The sequence below is a fragment of the Neolamprologus multifasciatus genome, chromosome 22 (genome assembly GCF_963576455.1).
Source record: "Neolamprologus multifasciatus chromosome 22, fNeoMul1.2, whole genome shotgun sequence".
Lineage (NCBI taxonomy): Eukaryota > Metazoa > Chordata > Actinopteri > Cichliformes > Cichlidae > Neolamprologus > Neolamprologus multifasciatus.
Genome location: NC_140459.1, coordinates 11,106,389 through 11,120,178, shown reverse-complemented (window position 1 = coordinate 11,120,178; position 13,790 = coordinate 11,106,389). Strand labels below are relative to the sequence as shown.

Sequence of the window (13,790 nt, the reverse complement as noted above, 5' to 3'; positions counted from 1 at the left end):
TTTCATAGACTCATAGATATTTTATTTTGCATTTTATTGTTGCAACATCATTCTGATGTGTCAAAGCAACGAGTATTTCTCATTATTAATGTAGAGATAGTATTTGTTATTACTCTCATTGATGCCAGTGTTGATTTTACCCAACTATACGGCTTTAGTTGCATTTTTGTTAGTAACTTTGTTACTAACAAAAATACTTTTAGAGGCAGGGACATTAAAAACCTGACACTAGTCATTCACTACTTTTCAATTTTGCTTTTAATGAACCCAAGGCACAAAACCTTATGGGAATCAGAAGCTAAATGAAATCCTACTACTTTGCTACTTTTTAAGATTGGCTTTTCTTTTACAGCCCTCTCTTTAAATAGAAGAACAGACACTTTCTCTTTCTTATAGATGAAATTCTGCATGAACAAGCAATCAAACGCACTGCTAATAATGAAGTATGTCAGGCAGTTTTTCTACCACGGTCTGGTAAATGTTGTGCAACTCCAGCGCTGCTACAGTTACAAAGAGGATCAAGGATCATGTGAAATGTGATCAATAAATATAGCCTAATAAATGAATATTCCTCTCTAAATATGAGTAAAAATAGAAGACACCATAGTAGAAACATGCAAGCAGTGTACAAGTACCTTTAAAATGGACCCATATGCAGTATGCTACCAAATGCAATAAAATCCCAACAAATCTGTAGGCTGATGGCCTACAAATGCCACTTACTTTGCATTCTTAAATTAGAGTATTAGCTGTGGTTTGGGTAGTGGTGCAGGAAATTGTGTGTGAACTGACAGTATAATCATCTCATTGTAAGAAGCATTAGTCTAGTGTTAGTACAGGCCAGCGCAGCACCAGCAGGGTTACTTGCAGGTTCACAGAGCTGGCTGTGTTTGACAAAACATTCCATGTCTGAGGCAGGTGTGTGTTTAAGCTTGTGTTTGGGGTGTGTTAACGATTGAAGGAATTTGCATGCCCACAGCACATCAATAGCAGTCTTGTTTTTATAACGCTACCTGATCACATCCGGAGAGAGTTTTATTTGGAAAAACCGCTGACTTGCTAAACACTTGACATTTAAAAGACAAAACCAAAATTATATATATAGTAAAGGTTAGAAGTTATTTTAAGGACAATTCCTTAAAGTGAGAAAGAAAAAAAAGGGAATGATGAGCTGTAGATATACGTAGTACACTTGACAAAAGGTTTTGCAGCTATAAATTCTGGTGATTAAACAGTTTCTGGTTAGAAAAGAAAAACAAAAATCTAGTAAATCATGAAAAACTTCTTTACTTATTTCGTTGTGAAAAGCTTTGTGTCACTTAATGCCATTTTTTTCTTTTAGATACTCACTGCAGAGTTATGCATTGACATGTAGTAAGAAAGCGCTACTTTCTGCATTTGGTAAATAAAAGCGTTTAAAAGTCCAAAGTCCCAGACACCTGTATTAAGTGTGGAGTGCATGTGGGAGTGCCCACAGGTAAAAGTCTTTTGGGAAAAGGTAATAAATCTGTTAGGCCAAATCATTGGTGATGTGATTCCACTTGATCCCAAAATATGTATTTTAAATATATACCCGAACAATTTTGTACCTGCCGTAAACAGAGCTCTGTTAACGATAGCTATACATCGCTTGGCTTCCAAAAGACCTAAGTGTTGGAAAGATCAAAAAAAAAAAAAAAAAAAATATGTGGACTATCTCAGTGGCTTAATGGACTGACGTCTATACCAACTCTGGAGAAAATAACGTATGCATTAAGAAACAAACTGGACAAGTTTTGGGCCATATGGTCAAATTTTTTTTGAGAAATGTAATGTATACACTATGTACTTGATGGCTTGAAGTGCTAATTTGATATGCATGTCTGCCCTCCCCTCCCCCTTTGCTATGGCTTGCTTCATTTTTGTTTCTATTATTATGCCTTTTGTCATTATTTTATTTTATGTTCACTGTATATTATGTAAAACTAGTTAAAACCTAATAAATAAATGTGTCAAAAAAAAAAAAAAGTCCAAAGTCCTGTACAAGATAATAAAAAGTTAAATACATACATGCATGCCTAAAATCCAAAATAAAAACAAGAAAACAAGTAGTATCTGTTACAGACAGCAAGAGGATCCATATGGATTTGTTTTACGGGAGAAGGGGGAAATAAATAAATAAATGCTTCCAGCACTTACCCTCCTCTGACCACTCTGATAGAGATGGCTTCCTGCAGCTCCCAGGGTGTAGCATCAATGACATCACCGTGTACCTCAATCCTTTGGCCGCACATACCCGGTCGGTCAAAAATATACATCTAGCCGGAAGGAAGACACAATGTTAGCATAAATTATGACTGTACACTTGTAAAATCAGATGTTTTAGGCTGCAGGTCATATAATCAGATATTGATAATAATAATAATTATGAATTACATTGAGTACAAAATCAGTATTAATATTACAGTAGATGTCATTTAATACTACGCAAACACCTGGGATGAAGCTGTAGAAAAGACAGAATTACTGCAGTCTAGACTTTATCCTGTGCTGCAGAAGAGTTCTTTATATTGTCAAAGGAAAATAAAGCCAACACTGTTGAATGGCATCTTCTCCAGTTTCACATTCAACCTTAACCTTTAGGCGTTTAATACTAAAAGAGTAGAAAACTGACTATATGGTATTGAGATTGCAAACTTCTTGCATAGTTGCATTTCCTGATTATCAATAGAATCTAGAACATTAAAAAGTGGAATAAAATTTTGCACATCACAAGAGAAAATGGAGGTGCAGATGTGCATATATTGGTGTATATATGGAATTTATTGAATGACAAAAACCTGCCCAAGTCTAAAGCACAGACATGTTTGGGACATCCAGCTTTAAGGCCCTACAGCATGGGAGAGAACCTAAACCTAAATGGAAGCTCCTCCCCAATTATTAAGAACATTTGTGGGTAACCTCAGTGAGAAAATCCAAGAGCTCTCCAGCAACAAGCACAAGCAGGTCTGAAATTAACACAAGGCCACAATGGTACAGGCAATAGTGTAGTAGGTATGCACTTTAGTTACCAATCAAAGGCAGAAATTCGACAGAAGAGGTTTGGGAGGATTTTTATTAGCATCTGATAACAATCCTATTGTTTAACCAGACTGTCCGCGTCGTCTACTGCAGAATGGTTATGAAATGATGTGTAGGCTCCTACGTTACCAAGAAAAACAGTTTTGTAACAACAACTTATTCCCCCTGAGGTAAACTAGCAAGGTGTTGTGTACTTAATGGTTAACAGACTGAGATTCACAAGAAAGCTCGGCTTTTAACGGCCATTTTTTAAATTACACTTCAATATGCTAGCTGACATTACTTTTTAGCCACGTTCTAGTTCAAGTTAGTGGCAAAAGTGGCTGTCAGCTTATACACGTTTCTAAAAGGCACGTGGGTGAAAACAACTCTCACTGAAGAGTGCGGTTTGTGTGGTCAACTCACCTTTCCAGGACGAGGATTAAGCTTTCCATGTTCCTTCTCTTTGGTAAGCTATGGACAAATAGCAAAATTGTAAGGATTAAACAGACATCACAGGACATTATTTTCTTTTACTTTTTTTTTAACGGACTCTTTGGGGGAAAAGAAAACAGCCTTGGTAAGCCACGAGCATGTAAGATTTAGACACGCTATTACGCCCAGGTTCTAAACATGCCACACAATCCAAACAGTGTTACTGTACTGTCACCTTGTTCAACAGGTTCTGAGGAAGTCTGAAAGATGATGTGAGAAGACTAGAGATCCTTCACGACAATTCAAGGACAGCTTTAACAAAGAGGAATACATTCCTCTACTGAACCTTTTTGACACTTCTGACTTCGAACTACAGCATGAGCTCACATGACAAAGAAAGACATTGCACTGGAAACAAAAATAAATGTGCTGTGCACCCAACAAGTAATTAAATAAATTCTTTTTAAATCTGAATTGTTTTTAGAATGTTTAAAAGGACAGGCTGCAATGTGGTTGAAGCCACAGCAAATTGGAGTTTTAGGTGATACTGGTGTGTGGTGAGGTATCACTTCACTGCTCGTCTGGAAGCTCTGCAGGAAACAGGTTACAGACTAGATCATGTTACTGACCAATGAGTGGCAACAGCTGAAGCTAAGGTTTCAAGAGTCCCTGACCTAATTTAATTCAGGAGCATGTTTGTAATAATAATAATAACAATAATAATAATAATAATAATAATAATAATAATAATAATAAGATTTTTTTTTTTATTATTCATGTTAAAAAAAATTAAAGGATGAAATGTATTCATACTTAAAAAAACAAAACAACAAAAAATGTAATTTGGAGTTTTTGAGTTTTAAGTTAGCAGTAATTGGGAATCACTGATTAAAAACTTTCACTTGCAAAAACCTACTTAAAAAAGACGACATGTGCAGTTGTGGCATTAAACTAATGGACCAATAAAAATCCCGATTAAGAAAAAAAATGATGGAAATGTAAATTACGATTAGGTTGGCCAATTGTTATTGTGCCTAAGGCTAGTAGCAAGGCTAAAGTAGCACGTTCAGTGCAGCACCTGCTTAAATAACAGATGTTTTTTTTCTGCATGCCCTCTGCACACATTTCTTTTCTTAACATCACTAAAAACCTTGAGCCAAAAATCATTCAAAGTCAGAAAGCTACATCGCCAATGGAGACTGCAGAGTTTACTGCCTTCTTGATGCCCTACAGAAACAAACTCACACAGACACGTTTTACCTTCTGTTCCTTTCCCTCCCTGCAGCCTGGGTACAAGATCTGCTCTCCAATTAAATGAGCTACCACAAATGGAATGTGCAGTTTCAGCAAATCACATATTTAAAAACAAAAAAAAAAAAAAGTTTGACCATGTAGTGAAATAACTGGCGACTGCAGCAAACAAGAAACTGGGGAAGAGAAGGGATAACGGCTGTCATCTTTTCTTCTCACACAGGTGTCTCCTTATGTGTTCCTGTCATAATTCATTTAATCAAATATCAAGTTTGAAGAAAAGAAAAAAAAAAAAAAAACGTGAGGATGAATAAAAAAAACTAGGGTGTGGCCATGTCTCTGCAGGATCAGACAGATAGCTGGGATGGGTGGGGAACCCAGCTGAGATCATTTAAAAACAAAATAATAATAATACCACGGCTATTTAAGCAGTTGAAATGACTGTATAAATATACATCAAAAAAGGGTTCGCAGGATGAAATCTCCTTAATTCTTTGAGAATGTTATAACGAGAAATAACTAGAATACATCAGTGGGTGTAAAACTCTTTTGAAGTAATGCTCGTGTCTTACACAAATAATCTTTTCCCCATAGCTTGGCTCACATCAACAACTCAGGAAGCACATCTGAAGTCAAAATTAGTGTCAAGCATTGTGTACACGAGCTTTGATCACTTCAGAGTCCTAATTGGACAAACATTGTGCCGGTATTTGTGTTAAATGCTACAAATGCCACAGGCCTACACTGACATTTCACTCTTCATATTCTTCCATCACTTATAGAATTGTTGTGCTTCCTAACTGCAGCTGCTTAAAACCATCTCGTGCTTTGTGTTTCGATGGGGTGGGAAACAGGATGTGGCAGAATGAACAAGAGAGTGTGTCCCAACATTCAGGCATGAGCTCTGTAGGCATATATACCAAAGTCTTCACCTACATGCACTTTATCCTGTGACCTTTGGGATCTTCACTGAGAAATAGAATGTTTATATAATAAATAGGAACATTTATTCGATTTTGAAGGATTGTTTTAACACTGTATGACACTGGAACCACCAGCAGGCCCATCCTTTAATCACTGCTGGTGTTCTATAGAAATTCCATTTTGAAGCTTATTTAAATGGCGCGTTTGGCATACAAATGCCAACAAAAGCCACAGATAACTGGATTTGTTGTGTGCAGAATAACCTACATGTAGTCATTAAGCTCACCTATTGTGAGCTGAACTGTTTTGTCATTTCTTACAATGGGAGAAGAATGGATCTCAGAGTATGGATGAGAGCTGCCTGTAAGTAAACACAATCATAGGATTTTCTTACTCTGTTATCAAAGGGATAGTTAACCTTTCACACCTCACCCAACCCTCCACTTAATGCAACTGTTTGCATACTTTGAGCAGCCGCACTCGAAGACTTAGAAATATTCAGCGAACGTGTCATCGAATATGTTATTTTTTAATAAAGAGGTCACACTGTACGTTTTCACATCTAATGTGATCATTTCTTAGCCTGGATTGTTACATTTTTAAATGTCAAATCAACAAAAGCATTGTGACAAATTTCATATTACTCACATAGGCATCGGGGAAGGCTCTGTATTTTGAAAGCAAGTTCCTGTCAGGCTCAGTTGTTTGGCTCTGGAACTGAGACTTTCCATTAACATTGCTGAACAATGAACTGTGGACCCCCACAGCGGCATCACTACTCAGGCTCCTCTGCAGGATGGGAGTGCCCATTGTCCCGCTGCCCACACCCATCGCCATCTGAGGGGTCTGGCTAAACATTGATAAAGGAGTGTCTGTGTTGGCGAATGGCCTGTGGAGGTCAATCGAGCCAGTTGGGCTGAGGAGGCGAGTGGGGCTGTTGCTGGCAGGTGGGGAGCCGATGGCCAGAGATGCAGGCCGACTCACATGAGTGTTCAGGTCTTCGGCTACGCTCAGAGAGGAGGATGAGGAATTCATAAGAAAGGAGAGGCGCTCAAAGCGCGATCCACCTGACTCTGTGCCAGCACCAAGGTCACCCATCCCCTTTAATCCCGCAGTCGTGTGATCTTTTAAAGATGAAATTTCGGGTAGGGAGCTGGCGCGGAACACTGACCGATGGGCTTTTCCGTTTTCTTGTGTCTGAACTGTGGATGACGGCTTGTAGTTACCAAAGAGGACACTGTGATCAAGGCGAGAGCTTGTGGTAGGAGATGGAGGTACTTCATTGCCATTAAGCACTGGAGATTTTAAATCCTCAGACGAGTCAGAGGATTTTCTCATTACAGTACTGTTAAGAGTTGATGCTCTAAAGGGAAAGTTGAGACCTCTTGTTCCAGGCTGTCCATCCTGCAGGTGACATGACACATGCATAGTTATGCTAAGCTCTGAAGCATTCACCTATGAGATCTATGCCTTCAAAACAATGCAATGAAAGCAATTTCATTTTTGGTGCTGACATATTTGATGAGTTGCATTCAAAAATATGCAACTACAATTCCTGAACAAACACATAAGGAGTGTATTATAAATTGCTTATAGCTTTAAAGAACATTTCAATTTTCATGACTTCTACAATAAGCAAAAACATAATCATAAAAACAATATAAATAAAGGTAAATAACGAAACTGCATGAAGATTTTCTAGCTCATGAAATTAATTTTAAGTCTACGATACCTGATTCTGCCTAATCAGTTCCAATGGAGAACGACTGTCTCTTGGGGAAGTCCTCTTCAATCCCAGGTCAGCAGGCAGAGTATACAGTCCATTGAGGGACTCGGCTGGAGCGCTTGTTCCTTCCATCTTTGTTTGGATACCGCTCACGGAGTCAGGCACGTCAGAAGAGACTGAGCTTGGAGCATCCTCCACAATGGGTGGCAGAGAGGAGGCGAGGCCTGTATTAGTGGTGCGTATGCTCACGCTCTTCTGCCTCAGAGAAGGCCCCATGCTCTTTAAAGTATCCACCAGAATATCCATGTCAAACTGGCTGGTGGAGTCTTCGTCAGGGGAGGCAGGAGGAGTAGAAAGAGTAGTAGCTACAGGGTCAGAGACAGCCTCCACAAGTGTGGCTGTGAACACCCCAGTAAATCTGTCTGAGTCGCCGTCCTCTTCCTCCAAATTGTTGTTGTAGCTGGTTTGTTGTGTTGAGGAAAGGCTGGATACAGGGAGCTGTTGTGGCTCCCAGACTGACTTTACACTCTCTGACTCTCCCTCTCTCCGTCCCAGTGTTTCACCTGCAGCTGCTCCAGGCTCCTCCTGCTCCACTAAGCTCCTCCTCCAGTCATCTGCTGGTGCTTTGACTGGGTTGCTTTCACGGCTCAGGTAAAATTCATTCCTGTCACTCCACCTGTTGCCAAGGGTAATAGGTTCCTCCAGAGAGGGGAGGGAGGGGGAAGAGAAGGAGTCAGTGAAGCGTGTGTATGCTGTAGTGTCAGGCAGAGCCGAGGAAGAGGAAGAGGAGGAGTTACTGGACGAGGTGTCTGATATATTGTAAGTCAGGGAGTCAGAAAAAGTGTAATTCTCTGTTTTACTTGGTTTATACTGAGTTACACCCTCAAATCTATTTTTCCATTTATACTCTGAGTCAAGATCCGGTTCATTTGACTCAGTCGAGGTGCTCGTTTTGCTAAACTCCACTTCATCCTGGCTATTATCAACAGCATCAGCCTCATTAATGAGAGATAGTTTATGAAAACGATGTTTGGCTTCATCCTCTTTGGAGAGAGACGAGGTTTTTATTAACAGTTTGGTACTCAGGCTGCGGTAGCCTGAATTCATTTTGTCAGCTGATTCCTGGCAGTCGTCCGTCTGTTGACTTTCTGAACTTGCTGCGGTGGTCCTTGAAGCCGTCAAAGACCTACACAAATAGCAGAAAGAAAATAAGATGGTAAGTGTTTCACAGCATACAAAGAGCTCAAAGGCAGAGTCTTCAGGGTGTGGTGGACACACAATGCCAACAATGCAAATTATACAAAGCAATATCGCTTATCTTGACTAGCATGCAACGTCCAAGTTTGCAAAACATGTCACAAATGTTGTTTCCCCATTTTATATCTGCTAAAAAAAAAGTACTATATAAATGACCATAAGCAAAATGCATTCAGCTGAGGTTGACCTGAATACTTTACAGAATATAATCTGCACCAACAACCTCTTTAGAACCATCTTTTCATTTTTAGCCTTCTAGCCACACTTGCACAGCAAAGTTATCCACATTTCAATATAAACATTAGATGAGAACACTCAAATGTAAGTACTACAAAGCGCTGTGTAGGAACTGAGACTGGCGTTTGAGCATCATGACTTGTGTGTTTAGAAGAATATAAACTTTTTCATACCATTAAAAACGCACAATGTTCATGTTAAAATCTTTAAGGAAATTTTGCAATAAAAATTGTATTTTATTTAGTTTCAAATGCTTCTCTGGATTTTTTTTTTTTTTTTAAAACAAGTTTTTGAAAGATTTTTGAAATATTTGCATTAACTTGTTTTTATGACAGGTGGTCTCATAACTTTGTTAAGCGCTGTAGCTCAGGCTCTGCTACTTTAACTTTGGTCAGTTTTCCCTTTTTTTTTTTAAATAATTAATTTAAAACTCTTTAAGCTTCCCAAACCTTATCCACGTGAAAAGGTCAAATACTGAAGAGTATCCCTTTAAGAAAAGATTTTATACTTAATTATACTTTCACGAAGCAACAGATCTTACCAATTTCTCAAGAATTGAGATTTGGTTAGTGTGGGAAAAGAAATCCTTAATGACTAAATGCATTTACTGTGCATTTCTCCAATTATGGGGTTGTTTCTCTTAGATTTGAGATGTGAGAGGTTTTTTTTTAATCAAAGTTATAAGAATGTATTTTTACCGTTGTCTGTATCCCATGGTTATACCCATCCAAACAGGGCATACTAGTCATGACTAAAAGCACAACTACAACAATTATCAATGTTGTTCAAGGAAACAAAACTAAATATCAAACCGCTTTCATAAGTCGAGCAGTAAATCTGACTTGATCCTCTATTAGTGACTCGTTTGACCTTTGCTGGATTTTAAGACTTGGAACACGAGGAGAGGCTCATTTATAAATGGCGTTTACTCTAATGTGCAAATGTTGTTTTTTTTGCTTTTTTACAGTTTCAGACAAAGTAGTGCATGACTGCAATAGCAGGGATGATTATTTAAAAGGTCACAAGAATACAGTCACAGCAATACAGTGAATTACTCAACCAATTTGCTCTTCTACAATGTGGGGTGGAGATGGTCTTAAAGGTCAAACTAAATGGTGATTTTAAAATGTTGTAATACTGTTGCGGGTTTCAAGTGTGCATCTATTTGTGCACATATATCCAAAATAATTTACTTGGTGAATTCCCACTACTTAGGCATTCTAGAATTTTAGAAACCCTGAAAGACACAACGCTGGGAAATACTGCTGATCCAGTTTTAGTTTAAAAGCTCTGGGAATTATTTTAGTTTGATGCGGGTCCAGTCACAAAAATTAAGCCAAAACATTAGAGCAAGGCTCACAAATGTCACCACACCGAGCTCATCAACATGTACCAACAAGCTGATACCGCATGTGTACTTCTACATAGATGGGTTGTCATTTGTGTAACTTTATAGATTTATTTCTTTTTCTTCCCATATAATTTTTTTAAACTAGTAAGAATATAGAAATTTAAAATACTTTAATCACATCATGTGAAATATCGGCAGGAAGTAAACAAATGGATTTTACAATGCAAAAAAATCATGCAGCCTATGCAGAGGTAGCAGCAGCAGCTTTACGTAAGGCATGAGAAATGGCAAGTAGTATGCACAGAAGGGACTGTGGAGTGCCAGACCTTGATTAAATGAAGCACTAGTTACTACTGTAATAATGGCAGTTTAAGAGGAAAGCAGACATTTTCCTGCTGCTGTCTATAAATCTGGGAAAGATTAAAAGGCCACTTTAAAACAACTTGACATACATCATTCAGTGAGGAAAATATGGATACTTATCTCCTTGGAATGGACATCCTAGCAAATTCACATCAGGGTCAGACTTGGGTGCAATGCTTGGAGAAATTGCAAAAAGTACAAGAGCTATGTCTCAAACTATTGTTAACGCGGTCTTGACAGCTTAAAGCTTGGCTTAAATTAGATGGTGCAACAGGACAGTGATCCCAAGGTGTTGTTACAGTCCAGTTAAAGTCCCGACTTCAACCCAACTGAAATGTTGTTGTGGGGGCTTAAGAGAGCTGTACATTAGCTGTGAACCTTTTAGGTGCAGCATTTGTCAGTCTCGAACCTCAAACCTTCAAGCGGAAAGATTTATGGGGACAAAAGGAATGCTTTTTAACTATTGTTTTGCATAAACACAGAGATTCCAGTCAGGGGGACATAAAGGTTTCTTTAGAAAGAAGAATGTAGAAGATGATAATTATAAAGGTGTCAAGAAAGGTGGCTGGAGAGTCTGGCAGTGATCCTAAACTTCTTCATGCTGGCCTGCAACAATCAGCCACATTTCATCATACACCAAATATCAAAGAACATCACTACCCTCTGTATAATTTCTTGGGAAACCTTATGATCTCTTGACGGGAATGTAGCTTCTTTTAGTAATAAAATAAATAATAATAAATTTAAAAAAAAACAAAAAACAGTTTTAAAGTATCGCAGTCTGAAACTGACAAATATCTGCACCCAAAAGGCCTCGACTTTACTCCGAGAGACAGTGCATCTGCAGTAAAAGCCTATAAGTGGTGCCCTTGAATGATTGCCAGTTTAAGTCTTGTGCAAACAGATGAACTCGATCTAGCATAATAAAAAACACACACCCAACCTACAGCCAGCTTACATGAGAAGCTGCAAAGGACCAGAGGTGTAACGCCTTCCACATTCTGACGGTGTTTTTGGTTTTCTGTTCTTGGACTGTCTAAATGATTAAACTACTAAAAGTCTTCTCAAGATAAAACTGATAAGCAAGATACTTAAGATAAACTTGCGCTTGTGTTAGCCTTTGAACTTAAGATAATATCTACTGATTTAATCTAGACTGTCTAAATTTATTCCACTTGTGCAGATTTAAAAACTGTTTTCAGATTGGTATATCAGCATAAATTCAGTGGTTTTGCACTAGTTATAATATGTTATAGGAAGGCACACACACACCTGAGATGAAATCCCTGAAGACTCTTTATCTAACACGTTCATTGTTTAAACTGAGGAAAGATCACTTCTGTCAGGTCAAGGTGTGGTTTTGCGAGTATGTTCCGGTCATTTACAACAAAGGGAATTCTCCACAAGTTTGACATACTATGGATGTCTCAACTAAGCTGTCAGATGGTCACACGTGGAAGGAAAACAAAAGGGAAAGCCCAGTGTCATGGTTTAGTTTAAAGACACAAGTGGCTCGACTGGCTTTGGTTATACTCTCACCACAAACAGTCCTATGGGCCCTCAGTTTTGCACATAGGTAGGAAAATAATACAGCAGATATCAAAACTGTATTTTTACAGAGAAAAAAAAAAGTTCAATAGATAAACTGCATTTCATAAATAGGAGGTCCCTAAGAGGCATCACAAGTGGAAATGCGCGTCTCACCCGACTTCAATACACCGAAAGAATGCACGACAGGTGGGGCTGGCTAAATGCCTTGCTCATCTTTCACTGCGCATCAGCACACCTCTTCATCAGAAACCTGGTGTTATTTTAAGTGCCAGAGGCCACAACATGTTTGGTGGCTTGCTATGCAAAAAGGTGAGCACTACTGTACTTCTTACTAATCCTCATTTGTTCTTTTTCAGTCTGTAAAGCTTTTAAATTACCCGGCTAATACATGCAGCTCTTCACCTTCAACAAGCATAAACTGAGTTTCGCAAGACGCATTCTGATCTTTACCAAAGTCAAAAACAGATGCAAAATCTAAATATAATACCTTTGCTTGGTGAGCTTAATCTATGATTCGTGTTTCACAAATCTTAGGGCTTCTTTTTAAAATAATTATTTTTAAAAATTAACACAGTAAACGTATGTTACCACCCTTCCTGTGAGCCCAAACTACAGCCCGTTTTTAATGTTTGAGTAATAGCAATCTTTCATTCATCAACTACCACTCACAGCTAAAACACCTCTTCGGTGCCATCTTGTGGTTTTAAATGTACGTCAAAAATAAAGTGTCATGAAACAAGTTTCCTTTTTGATAAAGCACATAGTTAGTGAATCCTCCCTTAGTTATGCTGCAATAGGTGTATGTTGCTGGGGGAGTCCTATGATGCACTGAGTATTTCTTCTTCAGTCACCTTCCTCACTCACTGTATGTTAATAGACCTTTCTGCATTGCATTCTGGCTCTGTTCCACAGCATGTCTTTTATCCTGTCTTCCTTCGATTGTTGGGTTTTTCTCTGTATGCATTATTGTAGGGTCTGCCTTACAATATAAAGTGCCACGAGGCGACTGTTTGGCGCTGTATAAATGAAACTGAATTGAACATCGTCTCACAAGTCACAGTAGATGCAAGTTGTTACCCTTTCTGAACTAGGTGTAGTAGTAGTTCTGTAACAGCTACTTTCTACTGCAATCTTGTTTGTACTGCAATGTTTGATTTTTTTTAATTAATTGATTTTATTTATTTAAAACACCAGATGTCCCAAAATGGATTTGTGTGTCCGGCCAGGACCAAACTGGCAGGACACAAACTGGGGATTTTCTGCCACATGATGGCACCAAAAATGTGCAACAAAAAGTTACTGCCTGTCATCTGCTTCACTAATCATAAATGATCTGAAGACTCGCACCATTCCTGCTGATAGTTTAAAGATGTTCATAATGTAGAGGTTGCAAAGCAAAAATGTATTTGATAAAGTCTTGTGATATGCCAGTAAGTAATGCTATTGTCTTGTGCTTTATACTCTTAAAATTGTGCTGCTTATCGTCACAAGCCAACATGCTCAAAACATTGTTAAGCTTGATGCCTCAAACGAAGCAGGTTTCACTTATTCAGTGTGTACGGGGTCAAGGTGTGGTCACAAGCTCAAAATTCTTTCCATTTTTTCCTTTTAACACTACTTAAAGTTTTATTTGTTCAAGTAAATAAAGACATCTGG

At 38.4% G+C, this 13,790-nt stretch overlaps 1 protein-coding gene across 1 annotated transcript in view; it reads right to left on the bottom strand.

Annotated features, from left to right (window-relative positions):
- The window catches only part of crybg2 (crystallin beta-gamma domain containing 2), a 34,364-nt gene that overhangs the window by 7,222 nt on the left and 13,352 nt on the right, over positions 1-13,790 (bottom strand). Inside the window, exons 5-8 of the mRNA XM_085148488.1 lie at positions 7,382-8,561; positions 6,298-7,053; positions 3,466-3,513; positions 2,179-2,297 (exon numbers count right to left, since the gene is read on the bottom strand). Of these exons, the coding sequence (XP_085004614.1) occupies positions 2,179-2,297; positions 3,466-3,513; positions 6,298-7,053; positions 7,382-8,561 (2,103 nt within the window). The remainder of the gene's footprint in view (positions 1-2,178; positions 2,298-3,465; positions 3,514-6,297; positions 7,054-7,381; positions 8,562-13,790) is intronic.